A 24,972-nucleotide genomic window follows, 5' to 3' on the forward strand; every position below is an offset into this window, starting at 1 on the left:
CAAGTGCACACACACAAAGTAAAATATGAGCTGAAGTACAATTTTTTTTCAATTTGTGCAGAATAAAGAAAGTCACACTCTCCCCATATCTCACTCTCGCGCCATCTCCCCATGCAGGTGCAGCAGCAGCAGGCAGCATTGATGGCGTCAGTAGGTCAGGGGGGCTACCTTAGCCCCATGGCAGCCTTTGCCGCTGCACAGATGCAGCACATGGCCACCATCAACGGCCTCCCAGGGGGGCACATGACCCCCACGTCAGGTGAGGCCAGGGGTCAAGGGATTAACTTCTCCACCTGTCAGGCAACCATATTAAGATATTATCAGCTGTCGGGGGGGGGGGGGGGGGACTTAGTTGTCAGTAAAAAACACCCTCAGTGGTCAGTTGTCAGACCAAACTTTGTCAGTTAACTGGCCTGACAACTGACAATGTCCCTTGCTCATCTCTTTCTTTCTTTCTTTCTTTCTTTCTTTCTTTCTTTCTTTCTTTCTTTCTTTCTTTCTTTCTTTCTTTCTTTCTTTCTGCCAGGTGGTAGTACCCCCCCTGGTATTGGCGCCCCCACAGTGACCAGTATCCCCTCGCCCATCAGTGTGAATGGTTTCACTGGGATGCCTCCCCATCAGTCCAACGGGCAGCCCCCTACCGAAGCTGTGTACACCAACGGGATACACCCCTATCCTGGTAAGCCCCCCACAACCACCCATCCACACACCACAAGCATTCAGCACAACACACACTGCAGAGGACACATACTTGCTAAAGGATATTTAAAGATAGCACACACTCGCTGTGATACACGTGTAGGGCAGCCCCCGAAGTGACTCTTCTTTTCACTGTATGCAAGAATTTCCGCTGTGTTGTCTTAGGAATTCAGCATTCTTTGTGTTGATTTTGCCAACCCCCATTGTCTCACCACTGAGAAGCAGATTATGTAGGTATCTCTCCACAGCTAGTCAGGAACAAATAAGAGAAAGAACAATGAATTTATAAGCATCTGAGTTGTTTGGATTCAACATCTGAGTTGTTGACCAATAGTATTACTCTAAAGTTAACCGCCAAATCAGACAGACCTACAGGATGTAACCTCTGCTTCTCAGAGGTGAGACAATGGGGGTTGGCAAGATCAACGAAATCAATGAATTCCTAAGACAACACAGAGGAAATTCTTGCATTCAGTGAAAAGAAGAGTCACTTCGGGGGCTGCCCTACACACATTCGCAACAATGTGCACTGGCTTAACACATGGAGAGTAGAACGCAGAATCGCCACAAAGCACACAAGGTGCAACCAATTATTGACATATACAGTAGGCCTACATGCAGTACATGGATAGAACAAGAGCCATGTATAATATACAGTGCCTTCGGAAAGTATTCAGACCCCTTGACTTTTTCCACATTTTGTTACGTTACAGCCTTATTCTAAAATTGATTAAATATTTTTTCTCTCTCAGCAACCTACACACAATACCCCATAATGACAAAGCAAAAACAGGTTTTTAGATATTTTTGCAAATATATAAAAAATGTAAAACTGTAATATTTACATAAGTATTCAGACCTTTTGCTATGAGACTCGAAATTGAGCTCAGGTGCATCCTGTTTCCATTTATCATCCTTGAGATGTTTCTACAACTTGATTGGAGTCCACCTGTGGTAAATTAAATTGATTGGACATGATTTGGAAAGGCACACACCTGTATACATAAGGTTCCACAGTTGAGAGTGCATGTCAGAGCAAAAAAACAAGCCATGAGGTCAAAGGAATTGTCCGTAGAGCTCCGAGACAGGATTGTGTTGGCACAGATTTGGGGAAGGGTACCAAAAAATGTCTGCAGCATTGAAGGTCCCCAAGAACACAGTGGCCTCCAACATTATTAAATGGAAGAAGTTTGGAACCACCAAGACTCTTCCTAGAGCTGGCCGCCCAGCCAAAATGAGCAATCGGGGGAGAAGGGCCTTATTCAGGGAGGTGACCAAGAACCCGATGGTCACTCAGACAGAGCTCTAGTGTTCCTCTGTGGAGATGGGAGAACCTTCCAGAAGGACAACCATCTCTGCAGCACTCCACCAATCAGGTCTTTATGGTAGAGTGGCCAGACGGAAGCCACTCCTCAGTAAAAGGCACATGACAGCCCACTTGGAGTTTGCCAAAAGGCACCTAAAGACTCTCAGACCATGAGAAACAAGATTCTCTGGTCTGATGAAACCAAGATTAAACTATTTGGCGTGAATGCCAAGCGTCACGTCTGGAGGAAACCTGGCACTATCCCTACGGTGAAGCATGGTGGTGGCAGCATCATGCTGTGGGGATATTTTTCAGCGGCAGGGACTGGGAGAATGGTCAGGATCGAGACAAAGATGAACGGAGCAAAGTACAGAGAGATTCTTGATGAAAACTTGCTCCAGAGTGCTCAGGACCTCAGACTGGGGCGAAGGTTCACCTTCCAACAGGACAACGACCCTAAGCACACAGCCAAGACAACGCAGGAGTGGCTTCGGGACAAGTCTCTGAATGTCCTTGAGTTGCCCAGCCAGAGCCCTGACTTGAACCCGATCTAACATCTCTGGAGAGACCTGAAAATAGCTGTGCAGCAATGCTCCCCATCCAACCTGACAGAGCTTGTGAGGATCTGCAGTGAAGAATGGGAGAAACTCCACAAATACAGGTGTGCCAAGCTTGTAGCATCATACCCAAGAAGACTTGATGCTGTAATCGCTGCCAAAGGTGCTTCAAAAAAGTACTGAGTAAAGGGTCTGAATACTTATGTGATATTTCCGTTTTTTTATTTGTAATATGGGTTATTGTGTGTAGACTGATGAGGGGAAAATACTATTTAATCAATTTTAGAATAAGGCTGTAACGTAACAAAATGTGGAAAAAGTCAAGGGGTATGAATACTTTCCAAAGGCACTCTGTTATATATTACCCAACTTTACACATTTACCTGAATCTTTGAATTCCCAAAGGCTGATGTAGTTACCGTAAAACTTAAATTAGTAGCCCAGGCTTTTATTTGCTTAAATCTCTTAACACAACCGCCGTTTATTGAAGACAGGCTTCTATTTGAGCCAGGCGTCTATTTCCTTAATGCACACATCTTTTGCTCATTTGCATAGTTCATTGTTTATTTTCATCATTCACTTCCAGCATTTTAATCAATTTCTTCATTTCCTGCACTAATGTGTAATCATTTACACACTGTGTCAAGTTTATTTTGTCTTAGTATGCGTCTATAAAAAATAAAGAAAATCCTTGACAAAATAATTATTCTCCTCTTTGACTGTGCATTTCTGTCAGTTCTTACTTTCGCCACCATAGGGCGATGGGCCATTTTCTGTACTACCGAAGTTGTTAACTGTTTTTGTGCTTGCCAGTTAGCTAGTAGTGATGGGATGTTCGGCTCTTTTTATTGACTCTGATCTTTTCGACTCCTTCAGTCAAAAGAACAAATCTTTTGACTAATTTTGTTCATTTGAATCAGCAATGCCCAGAGCACACAGGACCTCTCACCGACTAACGATGAACTGAAACTCGAAAGAGTCATGATTCTACAAGCCTCTTGTTCATATGTTGTCGTTCACCATAGGGTTCTTATTAGGAGCTGTCATTTGTGACTGAGACTTGTAAACGTGTGCTTTAAACAATTAACATTTGTTGATTGCTAGGCATACAAATACGATTATTTCTTGATACATTTGGAAACGAGGTCTAGTTGTGGCCGCAACTGGACTAGATTGTAAACGACTCTTGGCGGAATGCCTTGCTTGACTGCCATGAATGAGGGTGATAAACAGAATGTCGTTTGCGAACTGCAGCCCCCCAAACGATTCGTTTTCGAGTTTGTTGAGCAGAAGGTGTGTACGTTTTGGTACTACAAAGCTGTGTACATCATAACATTCAATAATCAATTAATTGCATTCATTTTTCCACCATTCGATCAACTATCAGTTCTAAAAGTGTATTCTTCTCTCTTTATGCTCATTATCTATTTTCCTACGCTCAAATGACAGATAGTTGATGGTCGGACTTGGAGCACGTCTCTGGAGCTGCTGAGCCGGAGGAGCGTGTATTAATACTGCTGTAGGACTTATTGTGGCCAGCACTAGCATTGGTCAAATTAACAACAAAAATTAACGATCTCTTTCCAGTGTTGCAGGAGGTGGTTTTTAGAGAGGACTCTGAGAAAAACGGCTTGGCTCAGCGGAGTTGTTTTGGGGTTCAGGGTGGCTGCTTCCTCTCTTCTCTCTCTGAAGGTACCCATTCACCCCCCCCCCCCCCGTGTGTGTCAGTATGTGCATGTGTGGTGCTTCATGGTGGAAATGTGGGTGTGTTTACTTGGTCCAAACATGTGCACCACACAAGGATGTCCTATAGTACCTGTGGTTTTGGGGGAGGAAAGCTAGGAGTTTTTGTGTGGAGGGGGTGGATCTACATTATTCTTGCCGTGTTATAGTGGTCAATCTGGTCATTAAAACTGTTCAAATTGGTGTCTGTGTGTGTGGGGAAATATAGCCAGTCTCAGACTGTGTCATTTTTGCTCAGTTGTTCGAGAGAAAAGGGTGAGAGACAGGAGAAATGAAGTTAAGTTGCCATTCACGCTCAAACACAGCATGTGACTCCCTGTCTAACTGCTTCATATCTCCCTCTCTGTCTCTTTCCCTCCTTTTTCATTGCCTCTTCCCATCCTTACTGTTTTTTCCTACTCTTCTCGTCCTTTCTCTCTATTTCTCCACCTCTCTTTCTCTCTCTCTCCTTCTCTTCGACTCAACAGCTCAGAGTCCTACAGCAGCAGATCACCTACAGCAGGCATACACTGGAGTCCAGCAGTATGCAGGTATGTCACTTTCACATGGTGTGTGTGTATACATAATCTGATATGTAGGTGTGTGTGTGTAAAAACAGTCTTAGCATCTTATCAAATAAATTGGTGTGTGTACATATTGCTGTGCACGGCGTGAGTGGGTGTGTAGGTGTGTGGGAGTGGGTGCTCGCTCTCTCCAGCCTTTGAGTGTTATCTGATCTGTTTGTGTGTGTGTGTGTCTTAGCAGCCTACCCTGCTGCATATGGCCAGATCAGCCAGGCCTTTCCCCAGCCTCCTCCTATCATCCCACAACAGCAGAGAGAAGGTGAGGCATACACACACACCAACCATGGTCTATGCCAATCTGATCAAACTAAGTGTTAAAGTGGCTAGTATTTTTTGCTTTCTCCAGGCTCGTACACTGCTAGCAAATCACCAGTCCCTTTCATAGCACTTCCATGCAGTCTGCCTCAATGTTACATGAGGGGTGCACCTCAATAGCTTCTATCCTTTATCCACACTGATGTGCAAGAGCTGTCATCACCTAGGAAAGGACACAAGGAAATGACATACAATAACAAATGTTGGCCGTGCGCAGTTGATCACCTGCTGGTGGCAATTTAACATGTAGATACGTTGGGAAACAGCCAATGTTCTGTAGTCAGAGGCGATAGGACAGCCACCCGCTGCATTTAACAGTTTGTTTTGTCCTGGAAGAAAGCCAGAGAAAGCAAGTGAGAGAGATGCACACCGGTAGACTTGCTATAATCAGCCCATGTGGAGGGAGAACTCATTGACCTGTGTGCTGGATGACACTGGCTTGGGACTCTGGCTCCCCCCTGTGGAGGGTCGATGAAACATATGGGAATAATGTTTGCGTCCCAAATGGCACCCTATTCCCTTCATAGTGCACTAATTTTGACCAAAGCCCCCCTATGGGCTATGGTCAAAAGTAGTGCACTGTATAGGGAATAGGTTGCCATTTGAGAAAATAACATCATCTGAGATCAAAACTTGTTCTACATACGCTACCAGTCAAAAGTTTGGACACACCTACTCATTCAAGGGTTTTTCTTTATTTTTACTATTTTTTACATTGCAGAATAATAGTGAAGACATCAAAACTATGAAATAACACATATGGAATCGTGTAGTAACCAAAAAAGTGTTAAACAAACCAAAATACATTTTATATTTGAGATTCTTCAACTAGCCACCCTTAGCCGCCCTTTGCCACAGCTTTGCACACTCTTGGCATTCTCTCAACCAGCTTCATGATGTAGTCACCTGGAATGCATTTCAATGAACAGGTGTGCCTTCTTAAAAGGTAGGGGGGGGGGGGGGGTATACAGAAGATAGCCCTATTTGGTAAAAGACAAAGTCCATATTATGGCAAGAACAGCTCAAATAGGCAAAGAGAAACGACAATCCATCATTACTTTAAGACATGAAGGTCCAACCTTTACGGACCAAATAATGATGATCCACACTTCTTTGAAAATGTATATAATCAATTATTGACCTTGCAAGCAATTCAAGACTCTATTATTATGGTGGGAGATTATAATACCATTTTAAATAGCTCAATGGACCGTAAAGGAAATCACACTACAAACAATCACCCTCATGCTCTTAAGGAAATCGTGAATGTCATGGATACATTAGAACTAGTAGATATATGGAGGCTTAAATATCCTGATGTAGTGAGATACATGGCGGAGACTCAATCAAGCTAGTCGTCTTGACTACTTTCTTATGTCATTCTCGTTGGCACCAAAAGTTTAAAAAGTGTTGATAGGGGACAGAATGCGGTCGGACCATTATATAATTGGCATATACATTACTCTTACTGAATTTCCACGTGGGCGAGGATATTGGAAATTTTATCAAAGCCTATTGGATGATAACTTGTTTTTAACTAGGACAGAGGAATTTATAACCGATTTTCTCCGACATAACATAGGTACAGCAAATCCCCTTATTGTATGGGACACCTTTAAATGTGCCTTTAGAGGCCATGCAATTCAGTATTCATCTCGAAAACAAAAGCAATTTAGGTCAAAAGAGTCCACACTAACAAAGGAAATAGAAGGTCTAACAGAACAGATACAGTGGGGCAAAAAAGTATTTAGTCAGCCACCAATTGTGCAAGTTCTCCCACTTAAAAAGAAGAGAGAGGCCTGTAATTTTCATCATAGGTACACGTCAACTATGACAGACAAAATGAGAAATAAAAATCCAGAAAATCACATTGTAGGATTTTTTATGAATTTATTTGCAAATTATGGTGGAAAATAAGTATTTGGTCAATAACAAAAGTTTCTCAATACTTTGTTATATACCCTTTGTTGGCAATGACACAGGTCAAACGTTTTCTGTAAGTCTTCACAAGGTTTTCACACACTGTTGCTGGTATTTTGGCCCATTCCTCCATGCAGATCTCCTCTAGAGCAGTGATGTTTTGGGGCTGTCGCTGGGCAACACAGACTTTCAACTCCCACCAAAGATTTTCTATGGGGTTGAGATCTGGAGACTGGCTAGGCCACTCCAGGACCTTGAAATGCTTCTTACGAAGCCACTCCTTCGTTGCCCGGGCGGTGTGTTTGGGATCATTGTCATGCTGAAAGACCCAGCCACGTTTCATCTTCAATGCCCTTGCTGATGGAAGGAGGTTTTCACTCACAATCTCACGATACATGGCCCCATTCATTCTTTCCTTTACACGGATCAGTCGTCCTGGTCCCTTTGCAGAAAAACAGCCCCAAAGCATGATGTTTCCACCGCATGCTTCACAGTAGGTATGGTGTTCTTTGGATGCAACTCAGCATTCTTTGTCCTCCAAACACGACGAGTTGAGTTTTTACAAAAAAGTTCTATTTTGGTTTCATCTGACCATATGACATTCTCCCAGTCCTCTTCTGAATCATCCAAATGCACTCTAGCAAACTTCAGACGGGCCTGGACATGTACTGGCTTAAGCAGGGGGACACATCTGTCACTGCAGGATTTGAGTCCCTGGCGGCGTAGTGTGTTACTGATGGTAGGCTTTGTTACTTTGGTCCCAGCTCTCTGCAGGTCATTCACTAGAACCCGTGTGGTTCTGGGATTTTTGCTCACCGTTCTTGTGATCATTTTGACCCCACGGGGTGAGATCTTGCGTGGAGCCCCAGATCGAGGAAGATTATCAGTGGTCTTGTATGTCTTCCATTTCCTAATAATTGCTCCCACAGTTGATTTCTTCAAACCAAGCTGCTTACCTATTGCAGATTCAGTCTTCCCAGCCTGGTGCAGGTCTACAATTTTGTTTCTGTTGTCCTTTGACAGCTCTTTGGTCTTGGCCATAGTGGAGTTTGGAGTGTGACTGTTTGAGGTTGTGGACAGGTGTCTTTTATACTGATAACAAGTTCAAACAGGTGCCATTAATACAGGTAACGAGTGGAGGACAGAGGAGCCTCTTAAAGAAGAAGTTACAGGTCTTTGAGAGCCAGAAATCTTGCTTGTTTGTGGGTGACCAAATACTTATTTTCCACCATAATTTGCAAATAAATTCATTAAAAATCCTACAATGTGATTTTCTGGAGAAAAAAATTCTCAATTTGTCTGTCATAGTTGACGTGTACCTATGATGAAAATTACAGGCCTCTCTCATCTTTTTAAGTGGGATAACTTGCACAGTTGGTGGCTGACTAAATACTTTTTTCCCCCACTGTAGATAGCAATAAAAACTGTAAGATAGAGGCTCAGAATAAATTAGAGGGAAAACAAAAAGAAATGGAGAAACTTATTCAAGAAAGATTAAGTGTAATATATTATAAAAATAAAGCAAACTGGATGGAATATGGGGAAAAATGCACAAAATTATTTTTTATTCTTCAACATAGGAATGCTACCAAAAATGGAGGAAACAAAGTACTTTAAGCATATGTTTTCGTTTCAGTCGCCTCCATCTCCTCTAACTGAAGCTAATTGTAGAGATTTTTTTCTATTGATAATGTAAAATTAACAGCCATACAGAAAGACTCATGTGAAGGTGAAATTACAGAGGAGGAACTTCTGGATGCAATTAAAGACTTTAAGTCCGGGAAAACTCCAGGGTTGGTTGGCATACCAGTCGAGGTATACCAAACCTTTTTTGATATACTCAGAGGACCATTATTAGCATGTTTTAACCACTAGCAAAATGTATAGCGCATAGAATTAAAAAGGTATTGTCGGACATTATTCATTCTAATCAGACAGGTTTTTTTACATGGGCGATACATTGGAGATAATATAAGGCAAGTACTGGAAACAATAGAACACTATGAAAAATCTGGGAAGCCAGGCCTACTATTCATAGCAGACTTCGAAAAGGCATTTCATAAAGTACGACTGGGGTTTATATATAAATGCCTGGAGCATTTCCATTTTGGACAATCTCTTATAAATTGGGTTAAAATCATGTAGTAACCCTAGGTGTACATATCCAAAATGAAATAAATGATCTCACTCCAAAAAAATGTAATAGAAAGTTAGCAAAAATAGATAAGATCTTGCTACCATGGAAAGGTAAATACCTGTCAATTTGTGGAAAAATCACACTGATTAACTCTTTAGTATTATCCCAGTTTACCTATTTGCGTATGGTCTTGCCTATGCCTAGCGAACAGTTTTTTTAAATTATATGAGAAAAACATATTCCATTTTATTTGGAACGGCAAGCCAGACAAAATTAAATGGGCCTATTTATATAATTAATATGAATTAGGAGGACAGAAATTATTAAATATTAAAGCATTAGACCTATCACTAAAAGCTTCAGTCATACAAAAATTATACTTAAATCCGAACTGGTTCTCTAGCAAACTAGTAAGATTGTCTCACCCAATGTTCAAGAAGGGACATTTTCCCTTTATTCAGATTACAACCCCTCACTTTCAGGTATTTGAAAAGGAAATAATCTCCCAAATATCACTATTTCTAAAACAAGCCATAGAAAGTTGGTTGCAATTTCAATTTAATCCTCCAGAAATGACAGAACAAATATTGCAACAAATATTGTGGTTAAACTCAAATATACTAATTGATAAAAAAAAACGTTATTCATTGAGAATAAAAAAAAAAAAAGTATAATCTTCGTAAATGATATTATCAGTAGGAATGGTGGAGTTATGTCGCACATGCAGCTAACAAAAAAATATGGAAATATCTGCTCTACCCAAAATTACAACCAAATAATTGCAGCATTACCGCAAAAATGTAAGAGGAAAGTGGAAGGAGGAAAAAGTAAGGAACTTGTCTGTCGGCCTTGCATTAAAGAACATACAGTGGGGAAAAAAAGTATTTAGTCAGCCACCAATTGTGCAAGTTCTCCCACTTAAAAAGATGAGAGAGGCCTGTAATTTTCATCATACAGTGGGGAAAAAAAGTATTTAGTCAGCCACCAATTGTGCAAGTTCTCCCACTTAAAAAGATGAGAGAGGCCTGTAATTTTCATCATAGGTACACGTCAACTATGACAGACAAATTGAGAAAAAAAATCCAGAAAATCACATTGTAGGATTTTTAATGAATTTATTTGCAAATTATGGTGGAAAATAAGTATTTGGTCACCTACAAACAAGCAAGATTTCTGGCTCTCACAGACCTGTAACTTCTTCTTTAAGAGGCTCCTCTGTCCTCCACTCGTTACCTGTATTAATGGCACCTGTTTGAACTTGTTATCAGTATAAAATACACCTGTCCACAATCTTAAACAGTCACACACCAAACTCCACTATGGCCAAGACCAAAGAGCTGTCAAAGGACACCAGAAACAAAATTGTAGACCTTCACCAGGCTGGGAAGACTGAATCTGCAATAGGTAAGCAGCTTGGTTTGAAGAAATCAACTGTGGGAGCAATTATTAGGAAATGGAAGACATACAAGACCACTGATAATCTCCCTCGATCTGGGGCTCCACGCAAGATCTCACCCCGTGGGGTCAAAATGATCACAAGAACGGTGAGCAAAAATCCCAGAACCACACGGGGGGACCTAATGAATGACCTGCAGAGAGCTGGGACCAAAGTAACAAAGCCTACCATCAGTAACACACTACGCCGCCAGGGACTCAAATCCTGCAGTGCCAGACGTGTCCCCCTGCTTAAGCCAGTACATGTCCAGGCCCATCTGAAGTTTGCTAGATTGCATTTGGGTGATCCAGAAGAGGATTGGGAGAATGTCATATGGTCAGATGAAACCAAAATATAACTTTTTGGTAAAAACTCAACTCGTCGTGTTTGGAGGACAAAGAATGCTGAGTTGCATCCAAAGAACACCATACCTACTGTGAAGCATGGGGGTGGAAACATCATGCTTTGGGGCTGTTTTTCTGCAAAGGGACCAGGACGACTGATCCGTGTAAAGGAAAGAATGAATGGGGCCATGTATCGTGAGATTTTGAGTGAAAACCTCCTTCCATCAGCAAGGGCATTGAAGATGAAACGTGGCTGGGTCTTTCAGCATGACAATGATCACAAACACACCGCCCGGGCAACAAAGGAGTGGCTTCGTAAGAAGCATTTCAAGGTCCTGGAGTGGCCTAGCCAGTCTCCAGATCTCAACCCCATAGAAAATCTTTGGAGGGAGTTGAAAGTCTGTGTTGCCCAGCGACAGCCCCAAAACATCACTGCTCTAGAGGAGATCTGCATGGAGGAATGGGCCAAAATACCAGCAACAGTGTGTGAAAACCTTGTGAAGACTTACAGAAAACGTTTGACCTGTGTCATTGCCAACAAAGGGTATATAACAAAGTATTGAGAAACTTTTGTTATTGACCAAATACTTATTTTCCACCATAATTTGCAAATAAATTCATAAAAAATCCTACAATGTGATTTTCTGGAGAAAAAAAATTCTCTCTCATTTTGTCTGTCATAGTTGACGTGTATCTATGATGAAAATTACAGGCCTCTCTCATCTTTTTAAGTGGGAGAACTTGCACAATTGGTGGCTGACTAAATACTTTTTCCCCCACTGTATAGAGGACACTGTAGCTCTCAATAACTTTCTGTTGTTGCTCTCTGTTCTGCGCTCTGTGCCACGTGGTCCCCGTGTAGAGAGTCTGGCACAGTGACAGTTGTGTTTGACAGCTGTCACCTCCCTCCTCGTCCCCCCCTCCCCCTCCACCTCGCCCTGCCAGGCACGTGCCAGCTGTAGAGCCATAGAGCAGGGTTTCCCAACCCTCTCCATATTTCTATGAAATATGACCTATAATTAATTACAATATGAGTGATTCACTTTTCCTTAAAAAAAATGTTTTATTAAGTATTTTAAAAAGCAGATTTTCTGTGTTGGAATAATATGTGCTTACGCCAAAAACAGAATGGTGTGGGCATATTTACATTTACATTTTAGTCATTTAGCAGACGCTCTTATCCAGAGCGACTTACAGGAGCAATTAGGGTTAAGTGCCTTGCTCAAGGGCACATCGACAGATTTTTCACCTAGTCGGCTTGGGGATTAGAACCAGCGACCTTTCGGTTACTGGCACAACGCTCTTATACCAGTAATTAAACATATTCATGTTAGTAGACTGCTGATTGGCCAGCTCATCCTCCTCAGGATGATGACATAATCCTGTATGAAGAAGTAACAAGCATTTTTTAAACGGTCTGTTTCAGATAAAAGTTTGAGGTGGGGTTTTTGAAGTGTTTTGTTTTTCTCCAATTCATGCTTTGGCCACAAATACAAGTATAGGATGAGTCAACAACATTAGTCCCATATACAGTGGGGAGAACAAGTATTTAATACACTGATGATTTTGCAGGTTTTCCTACCTACAAAGCATGTAGAGGTCTGTAATTTTTATCATAGGTACACTTCAACTGTGAGAGACGGAATCTAAAAAAAAAATCCAGAAAATCACATTGTATGATTTTGAAGTAAATAATTTGCATTTTATTGCATGACATAAGTATTTGATCACCTACCAACCAGTAAGAATTCCGGCTCTCACAGACCTGTTCGTTTTTCTTTAAGAAGCCCTCCTGTTCTCCACTCATTACCTGTATTAACTGCACCTGTTTGAACTCGTTACCTGTATAAAAGACACCTGTCCACACACTCAATCAAACAGACTCCAACCTCTCCACAATGGCCAAGACCAGAGAGCTGTGTAAGGACATCAGGGATAAAATTGTAGACCTGCACAAGGCTGGGATGGGCTACAGGACAATAGGCAAGCAGCTTGGTGAGAAGGCAACAACTGTTGGCGCAATTATTAGAAAATGGAAGAAGTTCAAGATGACGGTCAATCACCCTCGGTCTGGGGCTCCATGCAAGATCTCACCTCGTGGGGCATCAATGATCATGAGGAATGTAAGGGATCAGCCCAGAACTACACGGCAGGATCTGGTCAATGACCTGAAGAGAGCTGGGACCACAGTCTCAAAGAAAACCATTAGTAACACACTACGCCGTCATGGATTAAAATCCTGCAGCGCACGCAAGGTCCCCCTGCTCAAACCAGCGCATGTCCAGGCCTGTCTGAAGTTTGCCAATGACCATCTGGATGATCCAGAGGAGGAATGGGAGAAGGTCATGTGGTCTGATGAGACAAAAATAGAGGATCCCAAGGATGAGTACAACCCCAAGAACACCATCCCAACCGTGAAGCATGGAGGTGGAAACATCATTCTTTGGGGATACTTTTCTGCAAAGGGGACAGGACGACTGCACCATATTGAGGGGAGGATGGATGGGGCCATGTATCGCGAGATCATGGCCAACAACCTCCTTCCCTCAGTAAGAGCATTGAAGATGGGTCGTGGCTGGGTCTTCCAGCATGACAACGACCCGAAGCTCCCATCCCACCCGTCCCCTCCTCTCTCAATCCCACTTTCCTTTCTCTCTCTGTGTGCAGGGCCGGAGGGCTGTAACCTGTTCATCTACCACCTCCCTCAGGAGTTTGGGGATGGCGAGCTGATGCAGATGTTCCTGCCTTTCGGTAATGTCATCTCCTCCAAAGTGTTTGTGGATCGGGCGACAAACCAAAGTAAATGCTTTGGTGGGTAAAAATGATAAAACACCTGTAAACACCTGTATTTTTCATTATTATCCTTATTATTATTCTGTCACTAATGATCTTCTTTACTGCAGCCGCAACCTTCTTAGAAAACATTGAAAAGAGACATTGTAAATTCCATAGTTGCTTGAAAATTCAGGTCCCTGGCGGGAGTGAATGTGTCTTGCGGTTCTTCAGATACAGTGACGTGAAAAAGTATTTGCCCCCTTCCTGATTTTCTCTATTTTTGCACATTCTTTTACACTGAATGTTATCAGATCTTGAACAAAAACCTAATATTAGATAAAGGAAACGTGAGCGAACAAATAACACAAAAATGTGATTTCTGTCATTTATTTAATAAACTTGTTGGACGACATGGGTCCCGTTATGTCTTGCGAAAACCAAACACTGCATTCCACAGTAAGAACCTCATACGAACGGCCTAGCATGGTAGTGGTAGTGTGATGGTTTAGGGATGTTTACTGCCTCAGGTCCTGGATGACTTGCCATCGTTGAAGGAACCATGAATTCTGCTTTGTATCAGAGAATTCTACAGGAGAATGTCAGGCCATACATTCATGAGCTGAAGCTGAAGCACAGCTGGGTCATGCAGCAAGACAATGATCCAAAACACACAAGCAAGTCTACATCAGAATGGCTGAAAAGCATCACATTTCAAGTTACAGTGAGGGAAAAAAGTATTTGATCCCCTGCTGATTTTGTACGTTTGCCCACTGACAAAGACATGATCAGTCTATAATTTTAATGGTAGGTTTATTTGAACAGTGAGAGACCAGAAAAACACATGTCAAAATGTTATAAATTGATTTGCATTTTAATGAGGGAAATAAGTATTTGACCCCTCTGCAAAACATGACTTAGTACTTGGTGGCAAAACCCTTGTTGGCAATCACAGAGGTCAGACGTTTCTTGTAGTTGGCCACCAGGTTTGCACACATCTCAGGAGGGATTTTGTTCCACTCCTCTTTGCAGATCTTCTCCAGGTCATTAAGGTTTCGAGGCTGACATTTGGCAACTCGAACCTTCAGCTCCCTCCACAGATTTTCTATGGGATTAAGGTCTGGAGACTGGCTAGGCCACTCCAGGACCTTAATGTGCTTCTTCTTGAGCCACTCCTTTGTTGCCTTGGCCGTGTGTTTTGGGTCATTGTCATGCTGGAATACCCATCCACGACCCATTTTCAATGCCCTGGCTGAGGGAAGGAGGTTCTCACCCAAGATTTGACGGTATATGGCCCGTCCATCGTCCCTTTGATGCAGTGAAGTTGTCCTGCCCCCTTAGCAGAAAAACACCCCCAAAGCATAATGTTTCCACCTCCATGTTTGACGGTGGGGATGGTGTTCTTGGGGTCATAGGCAGCATTCTTCCTCCTCCAAACACGGCGAGTTGAGTTGATGCCAAAGAGCTCGATTTTGGTCTCATCTGACCACAACACTTTCACCCAGTTCTGCTCTTAATCATTCAGATGTCCATTGGCACACTTCAGACGGGCCTGTATATGTGCTTTCTTGAGCAGGGGGACCTTGCGGGTGCTGCAGGATTTCAGTCCTTCACGGCATAGTGTGTTACTAATTGTTTACTTGGTGACTATGGTCCCAGCTGCCTTGAGATCATTGGCAAGATCCACCCGTGTAGTTTTGGGCTGATTCCTCACCGTTCTCATGATCATTGCAACTCCACGAGGTGAGAGCTTGCATGGAGCCCCAGGCCGAGAGAGATTGACAGGTCTTTTGTGTTTCTTCCATTTGCGAATAATCGCACCAACTGTTGTCACCTTCTCACCAAGCTGCTTGGCGATGGTCTTGTAGCCATTCCAGCCTTGTGTAGGTCTACAATCTTGTCCCTGACATCCTTGGAGAGCTCTTTGGTCTTGGCCATGGTGGAGAGTTTGGAATCTGATTGATTGATTGCTTCTGTGGACAGGTGTCTTTTATACAGGTAACAAACTGAGATAAGGAGCACTCCCTTTAAGAGTGTGCTCCTAATCTCAGCTCGTTACCTGTATAAAAGACACCTGGGAGCCAGAAATCTTTCTGATTAAGAGGGGGTCAAATACTTATTTCCCTCATTAAAATGCAAATCAATTAATAACATTTTTGACATGCGTTTTTCTGGATTTATTTGTTGTTATTCTGTCTCTCACTGTTCAAATGAACCTACCATTAAAATTATAGACTGATCATTTCTTTGTCAGTGGGCAAATGTACAAAATCAGCAGGGGATCAAATACTTTTTTCCCTCACTGTATGTAATGCCCTAGTTAATGTCCCGACCTAAACCCGATTGAGATGTTGTGGCAGGACCTGAAACGAGCAGTTTATGCTCGAAAACCCACAAGTTTCGCTGAGTTAAAGCAGTTCTGCATGGAAGAGTGTGCCAAAATGCCTCCACAGCGATGTGAGAGACCGATCAACAACTACAGGAAGCATTGCAGCTAAAGGTGGCACAACCAATTAAAGAGTGTAGGGTGGCAATTACTTTTTCCACATACAGTGGCTTGCAAAAGTATTCACCCCCCTTGGCATTTTTCCTATTTTGTCGCCTTACAATCTGGAATTAAAATGGATTTTTGGGGGTTTGTATCATTTGATTGCCTACCACTTTGAAGATGCAAAATATTTTTTATTGTGAAACAAACAAGAAATAAGCCAAAAAAACAGAACTTGAGCGTGCATAACTATTCACCACCCCAAAGTCAATACTTTGTAGAGCCACCTTTTGCAGCAATTACAACTACAAGTCTCTTGGGGAATGTCTCTATAAGCTTGGCAGATCTAGCCACTGGGATTTTTGCCCATTCTTCAAGGCAAAACTGCTCCAGCTCCTTCAAGTTGGATGGGTTCCACTGGTGTACAGCAATCTTTAAGTCATACCACAGATTCTCATTTGGATTGAGGTCTGGGCTTTGACTTGGCCATTACATTTACATTTTAGTCATTTAGCAGACGCTCTTATCTAGAGCGACTTACAGTTAGTGAGCGCATACATTTTTCCTACTGGCCCCCCATGGGAATCGAACCCACAATCCTGGCGTTGCAAGCGCCATGCTCTACCAACTGAGATACAGCAGGCCCATTCCAAGACATTTAAATGTTTCCCCTTAAACCACTCAAGTGTTGCTTTAGCAGTATGCTTAGGGTCATTGTCCTGCTGGAAGGTGAACCTCCGTCCCAGTCTCAAATCTCTGGAAGACAGAAACAGGTTTCCCTCAAGAATTTCCCTGTATTTAGCGCCATCCATCAATCCTTCAAATCTGACCAGTTTCCCAGTCCCTGCCGATGAAAAACATCCCCACAGCATGATGCCTCCACCACCATGCTTCACTGTGGGGATGGTGTTCTCGGGGTGATGAGAGGTGTTGGGTTTGCACCAGACATAGCGTTTTCCTTGATGGCCAAAAAGCTCAACTTTAGTCTCATCTGACCAGAGTACCTTCTTCCATATGTTTGGGGAGTCTCCCACGTGCCTTTTGGCGAACACCAAACGTGTTTGCTTATTTTTTTATTTGAGCAATGGCTTTTTTCTGGCCACTCTTCTGTAAAGCCCAGCTCTGTGGAGTGTATGGCTTAAAGTGGTCCTATGGACAGATACTCCAATCTCCGCTGTGGAGCGTTGCAGCTCCTTCAGGGTTATCCTTGGTCTCTTTGTTGCCTCTCTGATTAATGCCCTCAATGCCTGGTCCGTGGGTTTTGGTGGGCGGCCCTCTCTTGGCAGGTTTGTTGTGGTGCCATATTCTTTCCATTTTTTAATCATGGATTTAAATGGTGCTCTGTGGGATGTTCAAAGTTTTGGCTATTTTTTTATAACCCAACCCTGATCTGTACTTCTCCACAACTTTGTCCCTGACCTGTTTGGAGAGCTCCTTGCTTGGTGGTGCCCCTTGCTTAGTGGTGTTGCAGACTCTGGGCCTTTCAGAACAGGTGTATATATACTGAGATCATGTGACAGATCATGTGACACTTAAATAAAGTCCACCTGTGTGCAATCTAACTAATTATTTGACTTCTGAAGGTAATTGGTTGCACCAGATCTTATTTAGGGGCTTCATAGCAAAGGGGGTAAATACATATGCATGCACCACTTTTCCGTTATTTATTTTGTAGAATATTTTTTAAAGTTATTATTTTTATTTAACTTCACCAATTTGAACTATTCTTTGTATGTCCATTACATGAAATCCAAATAAAAATCCATTTAAATTACAGGTTGTAATGCAACAAAATAGGAAAAACACCAAGGGGGATGAATACTTTTACAAGGCACTGTAGAGGCATTGGGTGTTGCATAACTTTGTTTATTAAATAAATGAAATATATATCACATTTGTGTTATTTTTTCACTCAGGTTTTGATTGTAGATCTGATAACATTGTGTCAATAATATCAAAAATAGAGAACATCAGAAAGGGGGCAAATACTTTTTCATGGCACTGTAAATGCAATTCATTTAGGGGTAGGAAACACCTGTAACTCTGCATCATAAAGCAGTCCTTACTCTCATTAGTATGACAGAGCAGATGTTATAAGTTGTCATAATGGTTTATGTCAGGTTATGACAACATATGATACATAGACTAGCACTTCAGCTAGCTGAGAAACCAGCCACGGTCATAACACTTTCTATGAATATCCTCTTCATAATACCTTATAAGCACATTTCTAACGCCATACTTTATGAGGTATGCATAATGCAATACAATGCATTATGAAGAGGGTATCCATAAGAAGTGTTACTGCCATGGTTAGTCGGCATATCACTGAATGCTACCAGGAATGTATTGCCGCATAAACGGACACATCATGACTGCTTATAACAGATGTTATAGGCTAATGACAGGCTTATGACAGCTATATGACGTGGAGTTCTAGCAGCGTTACCCCATTAACACTCCCTCTTTGATGATACCCATGACAGGACTAGTAAAACTCATTCATTGAGAAGTAGTCTCCACCATAGATTTACAACATCTGGAATGGACATAGTATAATTTAGTATAACATAGTTTATGAATAATTTTCATGGGCCTTTTAACAGAGGCATAATTAAATACAGTTGAAGTCAGAAGTTTACATACACCTAGGTTGGAGTCATTAAAACCTGTTTTTCAACCACTCCACAAATTTCTTGTTAACAAACTATAGTTTTGGCAAGTCGGTTAGGACATCTACTTTGTGCATGACACAAGTAATTTTTCCAACAATTGTTTACAGACAGATTATTTCACTTATAATTTACTGTATCACAATTCCAGTGGGTCAGAAGTTTACATACACTAAGTTGACTGTGCCTTTAAACAACTTGGAAAATTCCAGAAAATGATGTCATGGCTTTAGAAGCTTCTCATAGGCTAATTGACATCATTTGAGTCAATTGGAGGTGTACCTGTGGATGTATTTCAAGGCCTACCTTCGAACAGTGCCTCTTTGCTTGACATCATGGGAAAATCAAAAGAAATCAGCCAAGACCTCAGAAGAAAAATTGTAGACCTCCACAAATGTGGTTCATCCTTTGGAGCAATTTCCAAATGGCTGAAGGTACCACGTTAATCTGTACAAACAATAGTACGCAAGTATAAACACCATGGGACCACGCAGCCGTCATACCGCTCAGGAAGGAGACGTGTTCTGTCTCCTAGAGATTAACGTATTTTGGTGCGAAAAGTGCAAATCAATCCCAGAACAACAGCAAAGGACCTTGTGAAGACGCTGGAGGAAACAGGTACAAAAGTATCTATATCCACAGTAAAACGAGTCCTATTGTCACGTTCGTTGAATGACGGGTCAGACCAAGGCGCAGCATGATAAGCATACATGTTTATTTTAACTATTAAACACCACGACAAACAATAAACGAAACGTGAAGTCCAAGGTAGCACACACAACATACCTTACAAGGAACAAGATCCCACAACTAGACAGTGCCAATAGGCTGCTTAAGTATGGTCCCCAATCAGAGACAACGAGCGACAGCTGCCTCTGATTGGGAACCACACCGGCCAACATAGAACTAGACATACTAGATCATAGACAAAGCACAACAAGGAATATACACACCCTGACTCAACATATAAGCATCCCCTGAGTCAGGGCGTGACAGTACCCCCCCCCAAAGGTGCGGACTCCGACCGCACACCATAAACATAACAGGGTAGGGGCCGGGTGGGCATTCCGCCTCGGAGGCGGATCCGGCTCGGGGCTTGACAACCTCTCACTCTCCGCCTCCCTGTTGTGCCCCTGGTCTGGTCTGGACCTCGGCGCGCTGCTTCCCCTCTCCTTCCTCCCACGATACGCCAGCCTGTCTGGACCCTGGTGTGGGAGACCCCGAACCTGGAGAGGGGGCTGACGTCATGGTCTGGACTGGAGCCGCTGACCGGAGCTGGACTGGGCACCGGTGGAGCGGACTGCTCTGGCTCCGGAGTGGAGCCGCTGACCGAAGCTGGATCAGGCACCGGTGGAGCGGACTGCTCTGGCTCCGGAGTGGAGCCGCTGACCAAAGCTGGACTGGACCCCGGTGGAGCGGACTGCTCTGGCTCCGGAGTGGCGCAGCTGACCAGAGCTGGATCAGGCACTGGTGGAGCGGCCTGCTCTGGCTCCGGAGTGGAGCAGCTGACCGGAGCTGGATCAGGCACCGGTGGAGCGGACTTCTCTGGCTCCGGAGTGGAACAGCTGACCGGCACTGGATCAGGCACCGGTGGAGCGGACTGCTCTGGCTCCGGAGTGGAGCAGCTGTGGAACCGGTGGAACGGGCACGGGCCGTGCCGGACTGGACAAACGCACCACTGGTCTGGTGCGAGGAGCAGGCACGGGCCGGACCGGACTAGGAACACGCACTTGGTGCGAGGGACAGGAACGGGCCGGGCCGTACTGGGAACACGCACCACTGGCTTGGTGCGAGGAGCAGGAACAGGCCGGGCTGGCGACGCGCACCACTGGCTTGGAGCGAGGAGCAGGAACAGGCCGGGCTGGCGACGCGCACCACAGGCTTGGTGCAAGGGGCAGGAACGGGCCGGGCCGTACTGGGAACACGCACCACTGGCTTGGTGCGGGGAGCAGGAACGGGCCGGACCGGCGACACACACCACTTGCTTGGTGCGAGGAGCAGGACTGTGTTCCTTTATTAACCCCCGCTCCTTCTGCTGCCTAACCAGCTCCTCTCGCCGTGCCTTTACTCTTTCCTTCTCCCTTTTAGCCTCCTGTAACGCCTCCCTCTGACCGAATAACTCCTGCTCCCTCTGAACCAATAGCCCCCGTAACATGGTGGCCTCCTCTCCTAACCTGCAGATCCGCCCTTTAACGGCCTCCTGCTGCCTCGTTGTCCACACCGTGTGCCCCACCAAAAATGTTTCTTGGGGTTGCCTCTCGGGTCTCCGTTTCACCTCTCCCGCTATCGGCTAATATCACCTCCTTCTCCCTCATCCCCTTCAGGGCCTCCATATGCTTGGCCAGATCCTCTCTTATCTCCTCCCAAGTCCATGATCTCTGCTCCACTACCTGTGTCCAGGGTGTCTGCTGCTCCTGGGCACGCTGCTTGGTCCGTGTTTGGTGGGATCTTCTGTCACGTTCGTTGAATGACGGGTCAGACCAAGGCGCAGCGTGATAAGCATACATGTTTATTTTAACTATTAAACACCACGACAAAACAATAAACGAAACGTGAAGTCCAAGGTAGCACACACAACATACCTTACAAGGAACAAGATCCCACAACTAGACAGTGCCAATAGGCTGCTTAAGTATGGTCCCCAATCAGAGACAACGAGCGACAGCTGCTTCTGATTGGGAACCACACCGGCCAACATAGAACTAGACATACTAGATCCTAAACATAGACAAAGCACAACAAGGAATATACACACCCTGACTCAACATATAAGCGTCCCCTGAGTCAGGGCGTGACACCTATATCGACATAACCTGAAAGGCCGCTCAGCAAGGAAGAAGCCACTGCTCCAAAGCCGCCATAAAAATGCCAGACTACAGTTTGCAACTGCACATGGGGACAAAGATCATACTTTTTGGACAAATGTCCTCTGGTCTGATGAAACAAAAATAAAACAGTTTGGCCATAATGACCATCGTTATATTTGGAGGAAAAAGGGGCTTGCTTGCAAGCCGAAGAACACCATCCCAACCGTGAAGCACGGGAGTGGCAGCATCATGCTGTGGGGGTGCTTTGCTGCAGGAGGGACTGGTGCACTTCACAAAATAGATGGCATCATGAGGAAGGAAAATTATGTGGATATATTGAAGCAACATCTCAAGACATCAGTCAGGAAGTTAAAGCTTGGTCGAAAATGGGTCTTCCAAATGGACAATGACCCCAAGCATCCTTCCAAAGTTGTGGCAAAATGGCTTAAGGACAACAAAGTCAAAGTATTGGAGTGGCCATCACAAAGCCCTGACCTCAATCCTTTAGAACATTTGTGGGCAGAACTGAAAAAACGTGTGCGAGCAAGGAGGCCTACAAACCTGACTCAGTTACACCAGCTCTGTCAGGAGGAATGGGCCAACTTTCACCCAACTTATTGTGGGAAGCTTGTGGAAGGCTACCCGAAACGTTTGACCTAAGTTAAACAATTAAAGGCAATGCTACCAAATACTAACTGAGTGTATGTAAACTTCTGACCCACTGGGAATGTGATGAAAGAAATAAAAGCTGAAATAAATCATTCTACTATTATTCTGACATTTCAAATTTTTTAAATAAAGTGGGGATCCTAACTTACCCAAGACAGGGAATTTTTACTAGGATTAAATGTCAGGAATTGTGAAAAACTGAGTTTAAATGTATTTGACTAAGGTGTATGTAAACTTATGACTTCAACTGTAGAGATGTATTCTTGCACTGAGAGGTGATGTTGTTTTGGTGATTGAGTCAGAAAACATTGCAGATAAAAATGTAACTGCCGTTTTGACGAGTGATGTCTGTTCTATATGTTCTAATTCTATGGTTTCTACCCTTGAGTTGAGTGACCTAGTGTTTCTATTGAAAGCCGTTAGGCTTGTTAATGATGTGGGCTTTACTCTGATTTATTTGATGTTGTGTCAAACTGTCTAATGTATAGTAACTTTAACATGAATTATACACTGCTCAAAAAAATAAAGGGAACACTTAAACAACACATCCTAGATCTGAATGAATGAAATAATCTTATTAAATACTTTTTTCTTTACATAGTTGAATGTGCTGACAACAAAATCACACAAAAATTATCAATGGAAATCAAATTTATCAACCCATGGAGGTCTGGATTTGGAGTCACCCTCAAAATTAAAGTGGAAAACCACACTACAGGCTGATCCAACTTTGATGTAATGTCCTTAAAACAAGTCAAAATGAGGCTCAGTAGTGTGTGTGGCCTCCACGTGCCTGTATGACCTCCCTACAACGCCTGGGCATGCTCCTGATGAGGTGGCGGATGGTCTCCTGAGGGATCTCCTCCCAGACCTGGACTAAAGCATCCGCCAACTCCAGGACAGTCTGTGGTGCAACGTGGCGTTGGTGGATGGAGCGAGACATGATGTCCCAGATGTGCTCAATTGGATTCAGGTCTGGGGAACGGGCATGCCAGTCCATAGCATCAATGCCTTCCTCTTGCAGGAACTGCTGACACACTCCAGCCACATGAGGTCTAGCATTGTCTTGTATTAGGAGGAACCCAGGGCCAACCGCACCAGGATATGGTCTCACAAGGGGTCTGAGGATCTCATCTCGGTACCTAATGGCAGTCAGGCTACCTCTGGCGAGCACATGGAGGGCTGTGCGGCCCCCCAAAGAAATGCCACCCCACACCATGACTGACCCACCGCCAAACCGGTCATGCTGGAGGATGTTGCAGGCAGCAGAACGTTCTCCACAGCGTCTCCAGACTCTGTCACGTCTGTCACATGTGCTCAGTGTGAACCTGCTTTCATCTGTGAAGAGCACAGGGCGCCAGTGGCGAATTTGCCAATCTTGGTGTTCTCTGGCAAATGCAAAACGTCCTGCACGGTGTTGGGCTGTAAGCACATCCCCCACCTGTGGATGTCGGGCCCTCATACCACCCTCATGGAGTCTGTTTCTGACCGTTTGAGCAGACACATGCACATTTGTGGCCTGCTGGAGGTCATTTTGCAGGGCTCTGGCAGTGCTCCTCCTGCTCCTCCTTGCACAAAGGCGGAGGTAGCGGTCCTGCTGCTGGGTTGTTGCCCTCCTACGGCCTCCTCCACGTCTCCTGATGTACTGGCCTGTCTCCTGGTAGCGCCTCCATGCTCTGGACACTACGCTGACAGACACAGCAAACCTTTTTGCCACAGCTCGCATTGATGTGCCATCCTGGATGAGCTGCATTACCTGAGCCACTTGTGTGGGTTGTAGACTCAGTCTCATGCTACCACTAGAGTGAAAGCACCGCCAGCATTCAAAAGTGACCAAAACATCAGCCAGGAAGCATAGGAACTGAGAAGTGGTCTGTGGTCACCACCTGCAGAACCACTTCTTATTGGGGGTGTCTTGCTAATTGCCTATAATTTCCACCTGTTGTCTATTCCATTTGCACAACAGCATGTGAAATGTATTGTCAATCAGTGTTGCTTCCCAAGTGGACAGTTTGATTTCACAGAAGTGTGATTGACTTGGAGTTACATTGTGTTGTTTAAGTGTTCCCTTTATTTTTTTGAGCAGTGTATATTAAGTCCACACAATGATATTGTAAGAGAATTGCAATTGAAGTGATACCGCATGTGTTTTTAAAGTGTCATAAACGGAGATAATCATAATGGCTATGGCAGGAAATGTGCTATATTGATAATGGTATGATGAAGTACAGTATTCATTAAAGTGTATTCTTTGTGTGTTGCAAATGTGGCAAAATTCATGAAGTAACTTTTCTCTGACCACTCCCCTCATCCTTACCCTTGTCTGTATCCCATCTTCCTTTCCATCTCACGCTACCCTTTCATAAACCTCCAACTGCTCTCTCTCTCTCTCTCTCTCTCTGCGGCCCATCCCCCAGGGTTTGTAAGCTTCGACAACCCAGGTAGTGCCCAGGCTGCCATCCAGTCAATGAACGGCTTTCAAATCGGTATGAAGAGACTCAAGGTGCAGCTCAAGAGGCCGAAGGACGCCAACCGCCCCTACTAG

General features: G+C 43.9%; 1 protein-coding gene across 12 annotated transcripts in view; it reads left to right on the forward strand.

Annotated features, from left to right (window-relative positions):
• Positions 1-24,972, forward strand: part of LOC311134387 (CUGBP Elav-like family member 4) — a gene marked incomplete at both ends in the record, with an annotated part of 143,531 nt that extends 118,559 nt beyond the window's left edge. For 3 of the 12 annotated variants that reach the window (XM_084168056.1, XM_084168060.1, XM_084168061.1), the window contains 6 exons: positions 118-259; positions 527-679; positions 4,773-4,853; positions 5,047-5,127; positions 13,687-13,770; positions 24,845-24,972. In XM_084168056.1, the coding sequence (XP_084024182.1) occupies positions 118-259; positions 527-679; positions 4,773-4,853; positions 5,047-5,127; positions 13,687-13,770; positions 24,845-24,972 (669 nt within the window). Of the gene's footprint in view, positions 1-117; positions 260-526; positions 680-4,149; positions 4,255-4,772; positions 4,854-5,046; positions 5,128-13,686; positions 13,831-24,844 lie in introns of all 12 variants that reach the window. The other 9 variants (XM_084168057.1, XM_084168062.1, XM_084168063.1 and 6 more) reach the window with 5 other exon arrangements.

Source organism: Coregonus lavaretus (genome assembly GCF_964263955.1).
Source record: "Coregonus lavaretus genome assembly, chromosome: 8".
NCBI lineage: Eukaryota > Metazoa > Chordata > Actinopteri > Salmoniformes > Salmonidae > Coregonus > Coregonus lavaretus.